The sequence below is a fragment of the Sturnira hondurensis genome, unplaced genomic scaffold (assembly GCF_014824575.4).
Source record: "Sturnira hondurensis isolate 20B ecotype Veracruz unplaced genomic scaffold, ASM1482457v3 Scaffold0022215, whole genome shotgun sequence".
Lineage (NCBI taxonomy): Eukaryota > Metazoa > Chordata > Mammalia > Chiroptera > Phyllostomidae > Sturnira > Sturnira hondurensis.
Genome location: NW_028094846.1, coordinates 13,572,334 through 13,592,885, shown reverse-complemented (window position 1 = coordinate 13,592,885; position 20,552 = coordinate 13,572,334). Strand labels below are relative to the sequence as shown.

Genomic DNA, 20,552 nt, shown 5'->3' with positions numbered 1-20,552 from the left:
AAAAAGATTTTTTTTCTTAAAAGGAATTCAACGGTAAAACTTGAAAGTCCTTAGGAGTTTACATTTAAAAGGCTAAAACAAAGGTTTGTAAGTCAATATTTTTCACTAAGGAGAATAACATATCTTTTGATTTTAGAAAACAACTGAAGAGTTAACATTATATCAGTAGAAGCAAAAGGAAAAGAGAGAATGTTCTTAATTCCACAATTACATATCTCAATTAGTCATAACCAACTTGCACATAAAAATTACCAGTATTTAATATTCTCAAAATAATGAATTTGATTAAAGAAGCTTCCATATAGGAAAGTTCCCAACACAGTGCAAGGCACACAATAAAAGCCCAGTAATGCCAGGCATTGGCTTTCCTTCCACTGTTAAGATGAGACTAGAAGTTCTCACTGTGTCTCTTGCCTTTAAGTCAGATTTCTCTAGAAATCTGATCACAGCTGCCCTGAAGCAGAGGTTTATCAGAACCAGAGACACCAGAGACCTCCGTGCACAAACTTCCCTGGGAGGCTTAGATTAGCTTTGCTCCATATTCCTGTTTTCCTCAAGCTGGCTTTCTTCTTTGGATAATTTATTCCTAAAGAATTGGCAGCACATCCCCAGCCCCACATGAAAATATCAGGCTATTCTCTAAAGCAAGAAGTGCAATGTCCAGAATCATCGTGGATCAGTCAACCTTCAACTATGCTGTCATTTCACAGCAACATGAATAAGTCACGTTGTTAAGTGCTCATTCAGTTTGACAGCTATAAAGGGAAGGAGCAAATTTAGACGACAGTTTTCAAATCTGATGTCATCGGAGTATGGAAGAACTGTTTCTTTCCAGATTGTCAATCTATGTAAATCGACATGACAAGTAAATGGTTTGTCATTTTAATTTGCATTTATATATATTCATTTAGACCGTAACTTACTCAGTGTTACATCAGTACTTCTTCAAAATAATATTTCTTCAAGAATATCTCATATGATATTGGTGGAAATTGGTATGAGACCGAGACAGGTGAAAGAGGCTATTTACAAAGAGAAGCGGATATTTTTAAAAACTGATGGTCTATAAATGTCTAATCACTACACTATACACCTGAAATTAATATAATATTATATGTCAAATGCAAGGAAATAAATATTTTTTAAAAAGATGATCATTTTAAAAGAAGATGGTCTGCATCCACTGAAAATTTCAATACACCAAGCAAAATTTGGAAATTATGGGATTCTCCAATTCATGAACTAAAAAATAAAGGACTGAATTAACTCTTAAAAATAAATGTTCTGTGCTACTTTCATCCCTGTACCAGAACTATTATATAATTCCACACTTATAAAAAAAATCAATGTTGCAAATTCCTTAAAGGGAATATACAAAAAAAAGTTATGACAATTTCTTGAACTATGAAGCTGTCATTTACTTGTTGAGATGTAAATTGCTGGTAACTGTTAGTCACTAATGGAAAAAGATAGCTCCTGGATTTTCTTACTTGCGACTGTTAAGTTACTTATCACACAAAAAGATTGTCTGGACCACAAACAATGAAGTGACCTTTAGAGCAGTTTCTAGCTAACACACAAAGGGGTCATTAGTAAGGACATGCTCATTGCATAATCCAAAAAGAAAAGGCCATTTGGATCGTATAATAAAATCAGCTTGCCTGAAATTAAAATGTATTTTTAACCAGAACTCTTTGAGAACTGAGTTCACTTTTATCAATTAAGAAACTACTTACAAAAGCCCTTGGCCAGACTCAATGAGGCAACTCCCAGGAATGTCTTTTTGTGTACATAGAATAGGAAAATCTGGAAACCGCCTTAACAGTGTAAATATTGTTCAAGCAATGAAGCTTTTTGTTAAGAATAACAATTAGGAAAGATAGCCACTTCTCATAACCAGAGGACCAGAATTCTTTGGTTTAAAGCCACAAAGCCAGCTTTGAACATGGTTTGGAAAGGATGACAACGGGGGTGTGCCTTACCATGCACATCCACAGTGGTTGTTTTGTTCATGCTTCCAGCGACGTTTCTGGCCACGCAAGTATACTCGCCTCCATCCTGAAGGCGAGCTCTTTCAATATGGAGACTCCCATCACTGCGTACTGTGATGTAAGGATTCTGGACCAACTTAAAGAAAAACAAACCCCATTTTAATTAAAAAGGCAATGTGGCCTAAGCCAACACTGAATCTGATTTGTTTGGTTTTTTTTTCAACTGGGTTATTAAATGTCTAATAAAGTGACAATATATTTTAACATCCTTAAATGAAAAATACTAAGCAGAAAATGGTACCAAGGATGGTGTCAGTGGTACGTCATCCTGGTATACCACCAAAAATGATACCAAATAACATCCTTCTGAGTTAAGCACGCACTGGAAAAAGGAAAGGAACAGAGATGCCATTTGTTTGCCATTTCTGTCATTTTGGTTCTCACTCAAGACCCAAGTTTCACCAATAATTTTTACTCTCAGATTAATTTGTTCTCGTCCAAGAAATCCTTCTTATCACTTGCATACCATTGACACTTTTATTTTGGCAAGCAGGCACTTATTCAAGCTGACAGAAGATGACTTACTCTCCGTAACAACCCTTTTCAGTGACAGACACAAATATTAGAGGACAATGGATGGGAGGGGAGGGTGTCCCAGAAGGCTGGCAATATTTTCTGTTGCCAGAATGGTCTGCTCTGAGTCTGCAGCATTTATGCATTTTGTCCAATCACAGGAGATCTTAGTGCTCAAAGGGCATCATCCTATGTTATAAGGGCATTTAGTGTCCATTGAGGTGTACTAATTTTTCTCAGGTTTGCATGTGAATATTAACCATCTTACAACTTAGTGCATGGACTCAGTTCACTTCTTATTGGTACTTTAAGATATGAGAGTGAGTGTAACTGCTCTGGAAAATGGAAGAGAAAGATGCTGTGAACTAGGTGAAATTTTATTGTCATAAATAGCATGTTTATAGAAATATTCCATAGAGCTGGGAAAGTCTTTCACATCCTTTCACAATTAAAAATTATAAACTGATACAAAATAGATCCACATTTTAAAAGAGTTCACAATAAAAGACATGATTGAAGTTAATGATGAAGATCAATACATAAAATGGAAGAATATTTATGAGAATATTAACATCTCATTATGGATTGTAAAAAAGTATATAAAAATAATTAAATGCTATAAAAATAACTTCATACATGTTTTGGTTTTACATATTCTAAAAAAGCATTTATTATTACATTACATTTAATGCAAAATTATGAGAAGTACACTATTGACTATTTCTCTGGCTTATGAGTTCCAAAGTAGTATGAACCACATAAACATACTAATAATGAAGGGAAGTTTTGGTGCATTTATGAAGTATACTTTTGCATATTTATCAAATTGAAATTTCAGTGGTTGGCATACACTGCCTCTTACTCTAGAAAATTAGGGATGGGAATGCACGAGTTTAAAGTGTTCTTACCATGGCTGAGTTCTTAACCCACCGGCGCTCTGGAATGGGGTTTCCAGCCAACAGAGCACAAGGCAAGGTGAGCTGCTGCCCTTCAATCACACTGGCCACTGCAGGGCTGATTCCAATGAGCGGAGCAACTGAGTCAGAGAGAACAGGCACAGACAACTCTGTGTCACCCAGAAGGAAGGCGAACTCTTTCATAGGCCAACATGGCTACTCACTATAATATTCTTAAAAGTGATTTTTCAGAAACAAGATTTTAAAATGTAAAGGCCTGTGAATTGGAAAATAGAGATAAAGGACCCTACGAAGACAAGAGAATGGCAAGAGGACAGGTAATAGCACAGAAGTGGAGAAAGTATAACAGACCATGTCTATGGGCTTGGGAGGCCAGAAATGTCGAGGGGAGAAATTCACCACGTATTCAATAGACAGGTGGAGAGCAACTGAAAACATTTACAAATGGAAAATGGGAGCCATCAGAACCACCTTCAGGACATATTAATCTGTTTCCATTTTATTTGTTTGTTTATTTTGTTCATTAGGTTCCACATATAAGTGAAATCACATGGTATTGGTCTTTCTCCAACTGGCTTACTTGACTTAGCATGATACACTCTAGGTCCATCCATGCTGTTGCAAATGGTAAGAGTTCCTTCTGAAAACTGAAAATAGGACTCACTGGTGAAGAAAAAAACTAGAAAAGCTAAGACTGGGGAGGAGTCTGTCATTTGCTCAGGTAAATAAAATGAGGTGGATTCCCTCAGATGGAAGGTTAAAGAAGTATTATAAAGATATTCTGCTCTAGAAACCAATAAATAGATCTGACATAAATCAAAGCAAAATGCATAAGAGATTCTACTTGGAAAATTTCTGTACGTGTAGGTGAATAAAGGAAGATACATAAAGAAAATTTCATGAAAGTGTATTGATGAAAAACATACACTGACATTTAAAACTCACACTAAATGCTCTAATAATTCAAACAATGTAGAACTCGTGCATAAATAGAATTCCAAGGGATAAACATAGGGACACAAATTTAGCATGTGATCAAATGGGCACTTTAATCAGTGGGAAGAGAATACTCAATAAATGATACTGAAACAAATGTCTTACTACTTATAAATCAAATATATTATATTCTTACTTTATATCACACACAAAATAATTCCATATGATCTAAAATAGTAACTATAAAAAAGGTAAACAAAAAAGAACTCCATTACGCTAACATGTGTGTGCATGTGTATACATATTCATATTTAGCCTTAAATCACTTTGTTGAAATCGACCTCCATTTCTTCAAAGGAAAAAATAAGAAGCTTAGGGCAGGTGATGTATAAGATTGTTTTCAGTTCTAACATCCTATAAAATATGAAATATGGTGGGGGAGGGAAGGTTAATCCAGTAGTCAGATATTTACCTGGTTTTCTGAAAAACGAAAATAGGACAGGCAACGGATGATGTAGGAAAAAAAGGCTAACGATTTCGGAGAGTGTGGGGTCTCGGCACTGAACCGATCTTACCAAGTCCTGTCACTGTTATAGTCGTCTGGGACTGGATCTTCCCAAACTGGTTTTCAGCTTCACAGATATAGGTTCCTTTATCACTTGCCCATAAGTCTACAAATAAGAAAATCATTTTTACTCATTCAACATCATCTCTGGAACATCAACTATGTGCTAGGCACAGCGCTAAGAGCTGTGGGTGGATGATAATATGGTACTGCCTTCTGGTAGTTCCCATTCTAGGGGCGGAGACATTCCGAACCCAACACTCATACCACAGCGCGAATAATGCCACAGTATGAGTTTCAATCAACGAGCTGTAGGAGCTGAGAGAGGACGGACTGATGGCACATGGAGAACTTAAGGAAGGCTTAATATAGGACGTGATACCTCAGCTGCACCTTAAACAGCACGTAGAGTAGAAGGGGCAGTCCAAACCCAATGGGCTGCAAATGCAAGAGCATGACTTGAAAAATACTGGTCTGCAGAAAGAATGGAAAGCTGCACCACCACTTTTGAGGCATTTTGGAGGTTTGCAGGGGAAATTTTCTTAGTTGGCCCAATGAATTGGGGAGTCTATTGGTATTTAGTGGTCAAACACTAGGGAGCTAATGCACAGGGTGGATTCACAAAAGGAACGATTATCCCAAGTTCAGCAAGACTTCTACAGGTCCCATTGGAAATTCAATGGATTCATGACTTAGCTTATAATTATACAGGGTGGGGCAAAAGTAGCTTTATAGTTGTTTATATGGAAAATAATGCAATAATTAATAAATAATAATACAAGAATAAACTGTGTTTCACATACTCATTACTGTAAACCTACTTTTGCCCCTCCTCGTCTAAGCTTACAACCTAATTCTGTGTAAGTGGAAAAAAGAAAGTACATTATCCACCATTTTAGAAAATCACTTCACCAGCTTGGAGTTTTTGAGTTATCAATCCCACACTCCTGTATCATTCTGCATTTTATCTGTCAAATTCATGGTGATGTACGTAACTGTGTATGCACATTATATAAACATTACCAGATAAGTTACAGAGTAATTGGAAGACCTATCACTTTAATAAAATTACTTTATTTTCCTTTGTGGTACATTTGAGATATTAAAATGATTTTTGTTATGTAGATAGAGCAAATATAAGAAATTTTCCGGCTAATACACAGAATATCATATAATACTTTTAATTAAAAATGATGTTGGGGGACCAGAAGGAGGACCACTGAGTTATTGCTTGTTGGGATAGAGGAAGAATGTGAGGAAGTATACTGAACCCGAAGACGTAGGCTGGTGTCTTATAAAGATTATGCTTTTGTCTTGTGAGCAATGGGGAGGCAAGAGAAGATTTTCCATAGTGGAATGACTGCCATCTGTGCAAGTATCAGAACCAAAACAAGCACAGCTTAATCTGTTGATGAGCTTTTGACAGAGAAAAACACAGCGTTCCTCTAGGAAGAGTTCCACACCCTCTCAGATAATGCGCAGTGAAAAGACCCCACGCCTCCCTGTTCACTGGAAGCACACTAACTGCAGAGCAGCCTCTGGGAAACTCAGGCAGTGCCCACTCTCACCCACAGCAAACCTTCACCAGCGAAGGGAAATTCAGCAAACCGCCTGCTTCACAAGTCACCCACTGCTTCTAAGCAAGATATTTTTTATATTATCAACTCTTGGACTAATTTGTGCCAAAATACAAACTACTACTGAGAACGAAGTGTCTAATCACTAGTTTTATTCTAGGTGGTTTCATTTGGATAACTGGGCTGTCATTGGCCAATACAGTGCCCTCTTTTGTTCTTCTGTTCTTTTGTCTCCTCTACTTGATTTGTTTATAGGCCTAATTTTTTTCCCTCCGGGCTGCTTCTCATCCTGCCGTCCCCTCACCTGTATAGCTGCACGAGCCCCCCACTCCTCCCTCTCTCTTCCCATTGGCAGAATTGTTATTCAGAAACAGCATTTTCACCTGCTTTTCCCCGTCTATGAAAATTAGGGGTCTCCTTTTCAATCTCATTAAATGCATTTCTTTGCCTGCCCCTTAAGGTCCTGCACAACGTGACCCAATTCAGTGAACATTTCCCAGTAGGTATTTCTGTGCCTGTGTGTTCAGACGGTGGATTGTAAGGTGCCTGAACGAAGCACCCTACATCTGACCTCTGTCGTCAACACAGAGCCTAGTACAGAGCTGAACACTGAAGCTCTTGTAATTAGACAATTGTATTTGTATTTGAAAGTTTAAGTGGTTAATGCGCATTTAGTATTGTTAATAAACACGGGAATCAATTACTGGAGGCTTGATGCAAAATACTACAAAGATGCAATTACTTTTTTAAAAAACCAATTAATCATGTAAATGTTTCTACTCCTCTGGGCCACGATCCAAATAGTCTTAACATTATTTGAAAAAGTACAAAGTGGTAATAGATATCTGATGCTTAATAGTTTACAGGGATTTTGGATTCTGAAACATTTGACATTTTATTTTAACCTTTTGTTCCAGATAGATACAGTTTTTAATAAAGAAATTCCCATGTGGTAAAGGATCCCTATGCATGTGGTTGTGTATTTTGGGCCAAAAATAACGCATTAACATTCACTATCCATAATATTTTACCTTTCTCTACAACGGTTGGTGCAAAAGCCAATACAACACGATCACTTATCCACCTACGTGAGGCTCAGGTGCCCCTCTTTGCAATAAGAAACAATGAGATATGTGGAAGTCATATTGCCTCATAAGCCTTTCTGATATGGCATATATTTAAATAAAATATAATTTCACTTATGAAGATTCCCACATACAAGACTTCAATGCACGTTTAAAGTGCAATGCAAAAGGAAAAAACACCAAATGTACTGGCGAGCTCAAGTCACTACTTTAAACATAGCAACACCTATGCATAAAACATGAGTGTATAATATATGTGTGTACTCATATAAAAATATATTTCCTTTAACCTACTTGAAATAAAGAGAGCTCCTGTTCTTAGCTGGCTGATGGCACTCACTGAAAAGGGTCTTGAGAAGATTGGCATGTGGTCTAATCTTCGCCACTTGATCTTTGGTTCTGGATAACCCTGGACATAGCAAGGTAATGTCACATTTGAACCAATTTCCATAGACACATCAGCAGGTTCTTGTATAAAAACTGGAGGTGCTAGAAGATAGTTAAAACAACAACAGAAAAAGTCATTAGGATAGCATATGAGCACATTAAATATAAACTTAATTATTATACCGTCAACAAACTGAATGTGAATCAAATCACTATTCATATAATAGTATAGACTTACCATTTAAGTACTCCTGTCTGCTACTGAAATGGAAGATATTTCTTTTTGCTTTATAAATGAATACAGACCCAAAGAACTTCAACTATTTAAAGGGATGATGAAGAGTGAGACTTTAACATCGAAATTACTTTAAATGAAATCTTTCATTTTAGAAATCTATATCCAATTTTAGCTTATGTTATACTCATAATCTTTGTTATGCTCAAATCTTTAAGCTTTCTTATAAACAAGTTTGCCTTGTAATGAAATATTTTTGAGACCTCCCAAACTTACTCAAATTTTTAAATAAACTTCATTCATAGCAGAGTTTGTTCTTTAGTAGATCATTATATAGCAAGCTAACAGTATTTAATCACAAATTATATCCATTCTATATCACATTCTTGCTCCTCAACACTGCTTATTTTTACATCTTTGGGTTAAAGACATTTAAGCTTGGGATTAGTGATACAAATTAAAGTAACAGATGATAGTATTTGATAAAGAGAAAATGAGTACTTAAAAATCTTAGAGCTAAGAGATGGTTCTGAAATTATAAAATTATAGATAAGAAGGCTATAATTATCCACATAACTCAGGTAACCACGGATGCCTGGAGGAAGAATTAGAAATATGTGAGAGGCACGCCTCAGAAAACACAAAAATGTAACATGGGAAGGATGCTGTCGGCAAGCCCGAATACATGAGGTTGTCAGTATGCCCTCCGGAACTATGAGTAATGAACGATGTTTGAGACTCCAGGCAAGGAGAAATGTATATGATACTGTTGGAGGTATTTCATGAAACCTGATTATGTGTAACTCTAAGAGGAGAGGTACCTCTTCAGTGGATACTATTATTACTCTATTTATAGATGAAGAAACTGAGAAACAACACATAGTTCATTTGCTAAGTGTCACATGGAGTTGAGCAGTGAAGCTGTGATTGAAAATCAGGTAGCTCTGACTCCCGAGTCACCGCCCTTTCTTATTTTATAAGCCTCCCCTTTTCTAGGAGCTCTTTAAACTGCCTATATTTGAGCTGTTTATTAGCAGGCTAATAAAAATGGGTACAGAGATCACGTCTATCCTTCTCAATGAGCATTCTGGGACTCAGATGTACATTTGTCCTCTGAGCAGCATTAGTTCTTTATTGGTCAAAGATGAGGAACCTGCTCCAAGGTCACAGCCTCATTTCCCACAGTGTCCCTACACAAATCCTGTTCTCTGGCCCGTGAGATCTCTTCCCTCTAAACAAGGATCGATCTTTCTCACATGGGCACCTGTGTTACTGCCCTTCCTTTCAAATGCAATGTCTGCCGTTGATCTTGGCTCTTGAAATAGGGACGATACTTGAATCCAGGTCAAAAGGTCCCTCTTCAGTACCACCTCTTACCATCCAAATAAATAGGATTTCTTCCCTCTCCGACATCTCAGAGATTTTGCTCTGCACTCCTCTCGCTGCAGTGGCCACTGTCATCCTTTTATTAGGCAACTCGTTTCATTTTCCCTGGAGAGTTTATTTTCACAACCATATTTTTACTTTTTATAGCAAGTATCACAGTGCTTTGTGCATGATGCATGACTCCCAGATCTTGGTGAATGATTCCATCAATATTAAAGCACTTTAACAATAATCTTCTATGTGCGTGTTTGCAGAAGTGTGTATGATAGTGACAACCTTGACCCATGCATTTAACATGGGTCAACCTCTAACATGCATTTTCAAGGAAACAGAAACCCTATTGTTTCTTTACTGGACCTAAATAAAATAGGTTAAATACCACAATCGAGCACTGATTTTAAAAAGAAGTAGTGCATCTGCTTAGATTTTTTTTAGCCTACCTACATGGGAATTTGACTTACAAAACTAATAGGCAAAATAAACCTATTTTAAAATCATTCATAAAATAACTCACTGTTTGCTTATTCTAGGTGTATAAGGCCTAGTTAGTTTTCTCTAACTAGGTCATTGACAAGTGATTGGTCATTGGTCACAATGACCAACTGATTATGACCATTAATTCAAGCGCTCATTGCTTTTCAGAAAAATTGGGGTTAAATGTAAAAGTCTCAGGAAGTGTTAGGCTCAGAGTGGGGGTAGGGGAGTGTGGAGATGGGACAGAAAATAAATCCAGAAGAGCAAAAAAATATGCAGAAGCCTGGGATCAACCGAGGACTTGGGAGAAAGCCAAGCTTACTGACTTAACAGAACTGAGCCATCGCTGGAAATGGAGACAAATGAGAATTTTCAGAACTAAGAAAGCCAAGAACAACTGCAATATAAATGGATAAGCGAAGCTCAAGCTGTGCCCATAAAACTCAATTAAGACAGGAGAAGTCATCTGGGGGGAAGAAGCTTCAGGAACAGTGTCAGGTACAAGACAACCATGTGGTCAGGGGATATATGTGCTGGTATGAGAAAACAAGGCAAACGAGAGTACCAGGCACTAACTAGGTAAGCAGCCAAAATAGCATCAATGACAAGTGAACCTCAAAAACGAAGCAACTCCTAACTCAGGCCAAGAAGCCTCCTAAATACTTCCTGGTCCCGAGTGTGGCCAGTTCAGACTCCAAGGGGTAGATGGCAAAGACATTAAGAGACTGGGGGAAAGGGAACAGAATTGACTGTAGTACCAAACCCTGGAGCGGTACGGAGGAGGCTGTGTTGCTCACAGGAGTCACAGCCCATTAGGTGGTTTCAAATGTCAGTTCCCTTACTTCTCAGTCTGTAAACCTGGAAAATGATTTTACCTGCCCAGTCTAAAGCTCCCCATGAACAAATGGGCATACTAGCATTTCTGACTTCATGTTGTTTACAGAGAGAATGTTTATTAATCACTTAGCAAGTACTTATCACCCAAATAGTAATTATCATTTGATGATATATATTGTAGAGCTGATATATTGTTAATTTCAATTTTGGCCACTGCATACAGTCTGTCAGGATTACATTGATTCTTCTGTGATCCTTTAAATATCTGTGTACAAGTACTTTGCCAATTGCTCAGGGTTAATGCACGAACAGTGCTGTCACTGATAGGTGTGTCTGTGTGTACATATTATTGTGAAAACATAACAGTTACAAACAGGTTGACCATCTTGCTCTAACACTTATTCCATAAAATTATTCCAGTTCCTTTAATGATAATTAAATATACTCTGCTATGGCAACGCTTGCATAATATTAGTCACACAGAGATTTTTCTTTCCTAACATCGCTGAACACACTGTGTCATTTCCACCAAACCACAAAACATGAAGCCACAGTCTACCACTCAAACCCTGTGTGGTGTGGAATGCTGCAAATAATAACCCTGCCGGGCCAGCGTTGTGTTTGATGTGGCCAATCTTCTGTTCTTCCAAATGACTTCAGAATCCACCACCTCTTCTTAAGATGGATAAAAGTCATTGGTAACTTTCCCTGTTGACCTGAGATGTCCACAACTCACAGCCATGATAATGAGAAACACAAACCAGGAGACTCACCACAAGAAGCTAGAACTCAAGAATAATATTAAAGTCCTTTTACAATAATATAAAATAAAAATTTTTGATCTAATATAGCTAATGTGAAGTAACAGGCCCACAAAAAACAATCTGAAAACCCCAAACAATTACATGATGTAGAAGAGAGTATGCTTTCCTTCTTAAGTCATAAGCTACTTAGATTTATGCCCAATGGTTTTGGAACTAAAGGGCAAGGAGGTGAGGGGGTCGAGGAAGCAAGAAGAAAAAGGACTCATGGACGTGGACAATAGTGTGGTCATTGCAGGAGGAGGTGGGTATAAGGGAACTAAATGGTAATGGAAAGAATACAGTAAAAACATTAAAAACCAAAAATATAATAAAGTGCACATAATCCAAAAAATAAGATAAAATAAAATGAATACTCTTATTCACTATTAATAGTAGTACTTAACTTGTCTCAAGACCTTTTAAAAAATCAAGTGGAAACAATGACTTTCACATTGGAAGTCCAATCCCTAATCTGAAATATCATGCCACTATTATATATGCATGTCTACATTATTTTCCAAGACTCAGAGTATCAAAGTGACTGCTCAGTGTGTGAAGTCAATATTCACCTATTGCTACAAGTGCCACTAAGCAGCTGCAGAAGAACAGCAGTAACCACTGACATGCTGAATGCAGGTGGGTGGCAATGATGTCTCATTTATCCTTACAACCAACCCATCAGGGAGGTGCTATTCAATGCCAGGCAGAAAACCCCGTCTCTTTCCAGAGCCCATTCTCTTAACCACTAGATAACATTCTGGGGGAAATCGGGGGCTCTTTTTTTTTGGCTTGCTTTTCAACTTCATCATGATAATCACAGCCATCATCACATTGTCATTTGCACACATCTTGGCAGTGACATCCTGTATGTCCCGGGATATGGAATGACAGTTTTATGTGGATAATCACACTTTGTAAGGTACAACAACCAGGACTTGAATAGCGAATGAGGAAATAGTTAAGGCATGACAGAAACATAAGGCACTGACTTCAGTATCACTGGACAATCATTAACAATAATCAAGGTTAGAGTAAGCAAACGACTGTGTTTATGGTAATGGTTCCATTGGAACAATCGCTGGAACAAGAGTTGAAAAAGCCTCTGTTTTAGAAAGGGTCGTAGAGTGAAGATCTTGGAGATAAAACAAAGTTCAGTGTAAGAAATAAAGGATACATACAAAACATTTCTTAGGATGCTTTCTAGCCCAAGTCATTCCAGTGGAGATAGCCCTAATCCTTATATGGTTTAGATGGCTTATTGCTAGTCAGAAGACAGAACTTGGCAAGTCCAGAAGCTGAAAAGATTAGCAAGAAGGCCGTAAGTAAGCAAATTAATGTCTTAGGTGTTTCATTTTCTCTCTTGCAGGGGGGTAGGGAGTCATTCCATTTTTGCTGGGAACCATGACTGAGGCTCTTTCCCTCTCCCTTAGCTAGTCCCACCAGAACTAGATAACTTGAAAAGAAGGCTGTACGAAGGACACATGGACAAAACCAAGAGGGGGTGAGATCAGGGGTGGAAGGTGGGGATGGCTGGAGTGGGCGGTAGTCATGGGGGGAAATGGAGACAACTGTACTTAAACAACAATAAAAAAATAAAATAAATAAAACATTGTTTTTGAACCCTTAAAAAAAAAAAGAATGTTGTGTGCCAGAGGGAAGGAGAAGCAGAACTAGAAAATGCCGAGGAATGTACTTTGTAGATTTCCTGGAAACACGAATTCTTGACCCAGTGACCTTCCTCATTTGCGCCTTACATCGCTAAAAACACTCCTTGTGTTTTACACTCTCCTGGTAGATTCCATACCCTGCACCCAGAGGTTCCAGTCTTACTTCCAAGGCACTTCTCTTAATAACCATGAAGTTTAGTCATGGTTCCAGCATATCTTGCCATATACCCTGGGCAGATTCTAGAGTAGTCTTTGTGACCATTTTCAGCTTTGTTGATTCTGCTCCAAAGGCATAATTACTAAGAAGGCAGAATGTTCACCAGACAGCCTACGGCAAGGGGCCCATGTAAGATCCCACGAGAAAAAAATGTTACTTTATATGATACAAAATATTAAGCTAAGGGCCATGATTTTCATTTAAAGAATTAAGATAATAGAACCAAAATGTTCTGTATGATTTTTATCCTCGAGATTTTCTCTAGAGTCCCTAACTTTTGTTAAAAAAAAAAACAGCTTTGGCATGAACATCGTCATACATAAATGAAAATACAACTTAACAAATGTCATAGTTTATATAAGTTTAAGTGAAGCAAATGTTTGAATTATCTGTTAAAATGAAGCTGCCAGGTTCTTTTTCCTACAAAGCAAGCTCTGTTTTATTTCAAGGGTTGCCATACTGTGTAAAATTTTTTTTCATGAGATGGAGAGACAAAAGAAGGAGGATCAAACTTCTAGAGTAATCTGATTATACTTGTCGTGCACATGCTGTGCCCTTCGCATTATGAGTGACATTTATTTGTAGTTAGGACTTTATTTTATACACTGAGAAGTCATGGCTAGCAATGACTTTTAGGAAAAAAAGTAAAAGCACAATCTGCTACCTTTGCTGTCATCAACATCTCCAAATTATGTCCAGGGCCAAGGTCTAATTTATGGCCTCCAGATGTTATTACTTAGGAATTTGGTGTCGGAATGAATGATTCCGGATTGAAAAAATTTTGGCAACAGATGATATACCAAGGAAGCCTACAGTCTCTGAAGTCAGACAACCTGGGTTCAGACATTGAGGCTCTGCCCCCTCCGTACCTCTGCGACCCTGGTCAAGCTGCTTAGCCTATTTACCCCTCCATTTCCCTATTTACATCATGGAGACAATGATAATACCTTCCCCTTAAAATGGTTATGAGCATTTAATGAGATAACACATGTATAAGTTCATCATGCATCGTCCACAGAAGGCACCTGGTTAATGCTACCTACCATTATTATATTAGTAGTCATAAATGCTAAGTCTAATTTCACCTTTCTGACTAATATTTCCAGCCAGTTGTTTCAAAGTTATGAGCACAGAAAAAAATGAAAGCGGATCAATGTTAAAACAAACTTGTCTGTCAGAGTGGGGATGCTTACAGCCGACATCCAGCGTTATCTTGCCGGTTGCTCTTCCGGCGTCATTGACAGCTACGCACGTGTAATCACCAGCATCGAGATCCTGAGTTTCTTGAATCTTCAAAAGTCCCAAGAGAGGATCAATAATGAGAAAAGTTGAGGGCCTCAGCTCAAGATCCCCTAGGTCAAAACAAAGGGGAGAACATGAAACACTGAACGTATTTACATAGTTTGCTATTGGTTTGGTTTCAAAACTTCTAAAAACCGATTGTAAAATTTTTAAATACAAGTGTCTGGCACAATGCAGACACTTAAACAATGTTTTTGCAGTGAAAGAATGAAGTGTTTCTTGGCACTCAGCTGATTTATTAGTCTGTATAATTCTATGAGCTAACGTATGGCCAAAAATCTGGCCCTGAGTGATTTATGGACAAGTCTTTCCTAATGCATAGGTACCTAAATCAGAGCAAACTCTTTGAAGCTACATTGGGGGACTGGGACAGGATGGTGGCTGTCACATGGCTATGTTAGTAAGGGGGGATGGGGAACAGGAGATGAGGGTTGAAAAGAGACTTCCACCATCTGTGGCAGGGCTGAATTTCAGTTACCCCCGAAATGGTTAGGAGATCACAGGTGTTCTTGGTTTGGTTAATGACCAGGTTTATGATTCGCTAAGTGCTATTAGATTTTGTGTGAGAGGATTCTGAGGATGTCTGGGTAGGAAGGAACCACAGCTAGCTAAATAGAGTAGGGAAGAGCTTATTGGTAGAATGGATAAGAAGCTTCTGACAATAGCTAAGAGAGGTGTCATATCGATCTCCAGGATACCTCTACTAAGTATGTATTACAAGGTCTGTCCAAAAAGTACCCAGCCAAGTAAGATGAGAAATAGAGACATTTATTGAAGAAGAAGCAAGACGTAAGAAACATTGTACCCAGGACAATGACACCTCAGTCCCCTTCAAAGTAGGCATCTTGGGACCTCACACCGTTCTCCCAATCACCATCAGCTGTCCTGTTGTATTTTCCTGAATCTCATCAATGATCTGAAATGTTGTCATTTCAGATTTTCATTTTAGGAAAAACCAGAAGTCGCAGGGCACCAAATCTGGGCTGTAGGGAGGGTAAGTCACCTTGGTGATTTGATATTTCAAAAAAAACTCTGCACACGAGAAATGATGCCTGAGCAGGTATGTTGTCATGATGAAGCTGCCAATCACCAGTTGCCTTGTATAGCTGCAGCCTTCTGAATCATCTGAATACCTTCCGTGGAGAAATGTCCAAGCTTAATGCAAAATCTGATGCAGATTCATTGTTCTACTTGCTCGGACATTTTGAATGTGATGGCCACATAGTACACATGCTCACTCAAAGGCATCTACTGCCCCCACTGACTAGTACAGTGAAGTCATCATTGTTCACGCATGTGCATTCCAGTCGACTCTCCTCAGCTGCCAGGCAAACCATTCCTGTAATATTAACAATGGCTGGACTATCTCTGGACAGATCTTGTATTCACCGAAGTTCTCTAAGTTGGAGTTATAGGGGTTTGGAGACAAGCAGGTACGGGATAAATGTGTGGGGGATGGAACTACATGTTGAACTTGACCTCAGAGTGAGGGCGGGATGACCCAAGAAAGCTTAGTTATATCTGAGTCACCTGTCTGGGCTGCGTGTTTTCGCAGTACCTCAAATCCCCTGAGAACCATTCCTGTTTGAAGGCAGGCCACCCATCAACATATCTGTACATTAGGGTAGCCACTTCTCGTGCTTCCCTTCCTCCAGCTATCGTGCTTCCCTTCCTCCAGCTATCGCCTCTCTCAAGAACAGAACTAACCAGAATGACAAGTATCATAAAAAAATACCCAGGACTGGTATTTACTGCCACCTCAGTCTCCACATCGTTAATCTGTTTTTGTCAAGGGTGACATCAAACACTCCAAGGAGGTCCTAAAAACTTCCAGGGGATTTCAGGTCCATTGCTCACAGGGTTTTAGAGCATGCCCAGATGTCAAGTCTGAAAAGATATTCTGCAAAAGGTCACTTAGTAGCCGCCCAGTCATGCGCCCTGGGCCTGAGGCCACAGCAGTAACTTCCTTAGCAGATAATGGGCAAAGAAAACCCCAGAACTAGTAATTCTCTGGGACTTTATGACAAACACCAATCAATTGACTCGAAGCAACAAACAGACAATTCTCTTTTTGTTTGTATAATTTGGGGAGGAAAAGAGGTCAAAGGAGCCATAAATTTTAAAACATGCACATGCAAATACATTAGCAACCACCAATGCCAAAATAAAAGTATTTTCAGCACTCCAATGCTAAAACCCCAATCGTCTCAAGCTTGCTACTGCATACAATATGAGAAAGAGAAGCAACTAGAGGCGTGTCTATGTGCCTCTGGGAAATTGTCATAAATAAAAGCAGATGATGTTGACATAAACTCTCCTCCCATTTAGGGAGGATGCATTCTGACCTAGCTGTTCATCGGGGATTAAAATGTTTGCAACTACAATGCATTTAGATTTTTGGAACTTCCTTCTCCTTTATTTCTTCTGTATATGTCAGAGCACATAACAGGATGAAATATAGACCTTTTGGCTCATTACTTTTTTTTTCTTTCCAAAATAGCAATGTTTGAAGAATAGCAGTAACGAAAGAGAATGCCAAGTGGAAAACACTGGTCTGATCAAGTTCACATCAGACTCTCTCCTTTATTTCTACTAAAAAAAATTAGTTATGAGATTATGGAGAAGCCATAGAGAAATACAAAACTATGCAATGGAAATGAAATAAGCTTTAGTTTTAATATAAGAGTAGAAGAATGCTATACATAGTAATATACTGGGCCAGGCACAAATAACACCCCTTTTTATTACAAAATCTTTTATTACAAAATCATAAGCATGTAATTCTGTAACATAACAACACCACATTCAAGCACACCATATGACATTTTAGGTGAAATACCCAAATGAAAACTGTAAATTATGAGACCCATATTGTTACCCTACCCACCACACTCCAGCAGGGCCCTTACTTTTACCGGACCCTGTATATAAATTTTCCCGACCATCTATTCTAGGATTTAGCAATCATGACTAGCTGTAGTTTAAATTCAATTCTGGTCTCTGTCATGTAAAGACCAACAGAGATCTCATTATTCTTGTCATAAAATCCTTTTAGAAGTCGTTCTCAAAAATGTTTGTCTCCATGGTTTTTTTATAAATTATTGGGGACTTCACAAAGTTTTGTTATGGATTATAGTTACTTGTATGTAGCATTTTAGAAAATGAAACTGGGAGAATTTTAAATGTACACATTTCTTTTAAAATAATCAACTCATGGCAGTTTGACATAATGAACATGTTTTATGAAAAAATAATTACATTTCCCCAAACAAGATGAAGTCAGTGAGAAAAGTGGCATTGTTGCACACTTTTTCAAATCTCTAGAATAATCTCCAGCTTAATAAAAGACAGCTGAGTGTTCAAACTTGCCCCTGCATTCACTTTATTGGATGTCACATGGCCTCCAAAAACTCCAGTATATGCTCAGGAGACAGTGTGTGCCAAAGACACATAACATCTGAGTAGCATCACTAGGAAAATGACTTGGATCTCCTGGATTCTATGCAGAGAACTATGGGGAACCTGGAGACATCCCTGACTAACTAGACTTTAAGAACCACTGATCTAAACAAATAAGTCCAATTCCTTTAATATTTTAGCAGAAATATCCTTTATATAACATTTTAATAGTGTTTCTGATTTTCTTTTGAACCCACTTAATGTTGCTCGTTTCTAAATATGAAAAATCTAAGGCTTTGCTGGCCATTTGTACTAATGGAATTCCATTTCTCTGAGGGTCTGAATGGAATACAACTTACTAACACATGGTGGTTGCCAGGGGTGGGGTGGGGAGCAGGAAAAAGGGGGAGTTATTGTTCAACAGGTATAAAATTTCAGTGATACATAATGAGTAAGTTCTAGAGCTCTGTTGTACCACGTAATGCCTGTAGTTAACACTACTGTATTACACCCTTGAAACTAGCCCTGGCTAGTGTGGCTCAGTGGTTGATTGTCAGGCTGTGAATCAAAGGGTCACTGGTTCAATTCCCAATCTAGGACATGTGCCTGGGTTGCAGGCCAGGTCCCCAGTAGTGGGCGCCCGAGAGGCAACCACACATTGATGTTTCTCTCCCTCTCTCTCCCTCCCTTCTCCTCTCTAAAAAATACATAAATGAAATCTTTAAAAAAATAAAATGTGTTAAAAAGGTAGACCTCATGTTCTTATAATAACTAACGAAACAAATAAATAACCACCAGCTTTCTTCAGTCAGAACTGCCTGAAAAATGGTATGCCTAAAAAGTATCCTTATGATTAGGGTAACGATTCTTCTTTGCCCTTGTAGTTTCTATCAGGTAAGATTTCTCTCCACGTTCTGGGGTCTCACCTCAGCGGTGAGACAGGGAGGGCAGGTACGTCCTCCTGCTCCCTTTTTGGAGCCGTCTGCACATAGAACAGTTTGTCCACTAGCTTTGCCTTTGCTGATCCAGACTCTGCTTATAAGTAAGCATAAGAGTAAGCTGGCCTGATAGTGGGGAGCAGGGGCACTCTGTCTATTGTTAACAAATGCTGGGGCATGCTCTCCAATATGGCCTGTCAGGGTTTAATGCCCATGTTCCAGCTCTGTTGGTTCATAACTTAGAGAAATGGGTTATTATTTATTGGGCCTATTAAGTTCCAACACCTATGGCTGAAAGAAGAAACTAAAAGGAAGCCAATTCTAGAATCTTCCCTGAAGTGGCCGCATGACTCCCTCTCTCTTCCTTTAGCTCTCAAGCCATTTTTGGAACCACAACTGACATGAACACTAAGTTATTTAGGAAACTAGCCTCAATTTTGGAGAATAAAAGACCTTCTTTGTGACTGCAGAGAAATCAGCAGGTTCCATTGCTTTTAAATTTTTTAATTTTTAACCTACTCTACTGACTGACATAAAGTACTGCCTCTATAATACATGTTTGGGGATCTGTTTAAGTATGATATGAACTTGAAATTGATATCTATTTCCTTTATAATTCAAAGATTTAAGCATTTTTTAATAAGTGGAATTAGTTTATGTAAACTGAACTAAACCCAGCTGAGAAGCAAATCCAGAAATGCTTTCTTATCAGAGAAAACATAAAGATTAAATATCATGTAACACGGAAAAACATTGAAAATGCTATTATCTCCTAGTTTCCCTCCCTGTTTTTGATTCGTGTTATTTAAAAGGGTTTGTTTTCTACACAAAGCCTTTCTCTTTCACCTCATGTTCCCCAAGCATTTGAACTTGAGGTGAATTAATAATTTTTGTGATTATGACATCAACCCGTTGCTATGGAAATGTCTGTGACTTAACAAACAGAATCATAACAATACTGCTTTGTACTATTTAGCATTTTTCACATGAAGATTAAAAGGTATTTTGGAAACAGTATCTCAATAATCCTAGCAACCTCCCTGTTGGGGTGTTTGTGGGAATATTTCTTTCTCACGAGTTGGAAGAATGGGGACAGAAACAGAAGCAGGAAATTTTTGCGCAGATACACACTGTCAGCATCTGGGCTTGGACCAGGACCTGAGAGGGTGTGACGAAGGACAAGCAGTACACAGTTGTTCTCTTATAGAATCACAGGGGTGTATCTTTGTTACAAAGGCAGACAGACAAATTATAAATTTATTG

General features: G+C 38.3%; 1 protein-coding gene across 2 annotated transcripts in view; it reads right to left on the bottom strand.

Moving 5' to 3' along the window:
• The window catches only part of HMCN1 (hemicentin 1), a 411,512-nt gene that overhangs the window by 192,311 nt on the left and 198,649 nt on the right, over positions 1–20,552 (bottom strand). For both annotated transcript variants that reach the window (XM_037034954.1, XM_037034953.1), the window contains exons 15-19: positions 14,844–15,002; positions 7,939–8,133; positions 4,993–5,088; positions 3,473–3,600; positions 1,983–2,127 (exon numbers count right to left, since the gene is read on the bottom strand). In XM_037034954.1, the coding sequence (XP_036890849.1) occupies positions 1,983–2,127; positions 3,473–3,600; positions 4,993–5,088; positions 7,939–8,133; positions 14,844–15,002 (723 nt within the window). The remainder of the gene's footprint in view (positions 1–1,982; positions 2,128–3,472; positions 3,601–4,992; positions 5,089–7,938; positions 8,134–14,843; positions 15,003–20,552) is intronic.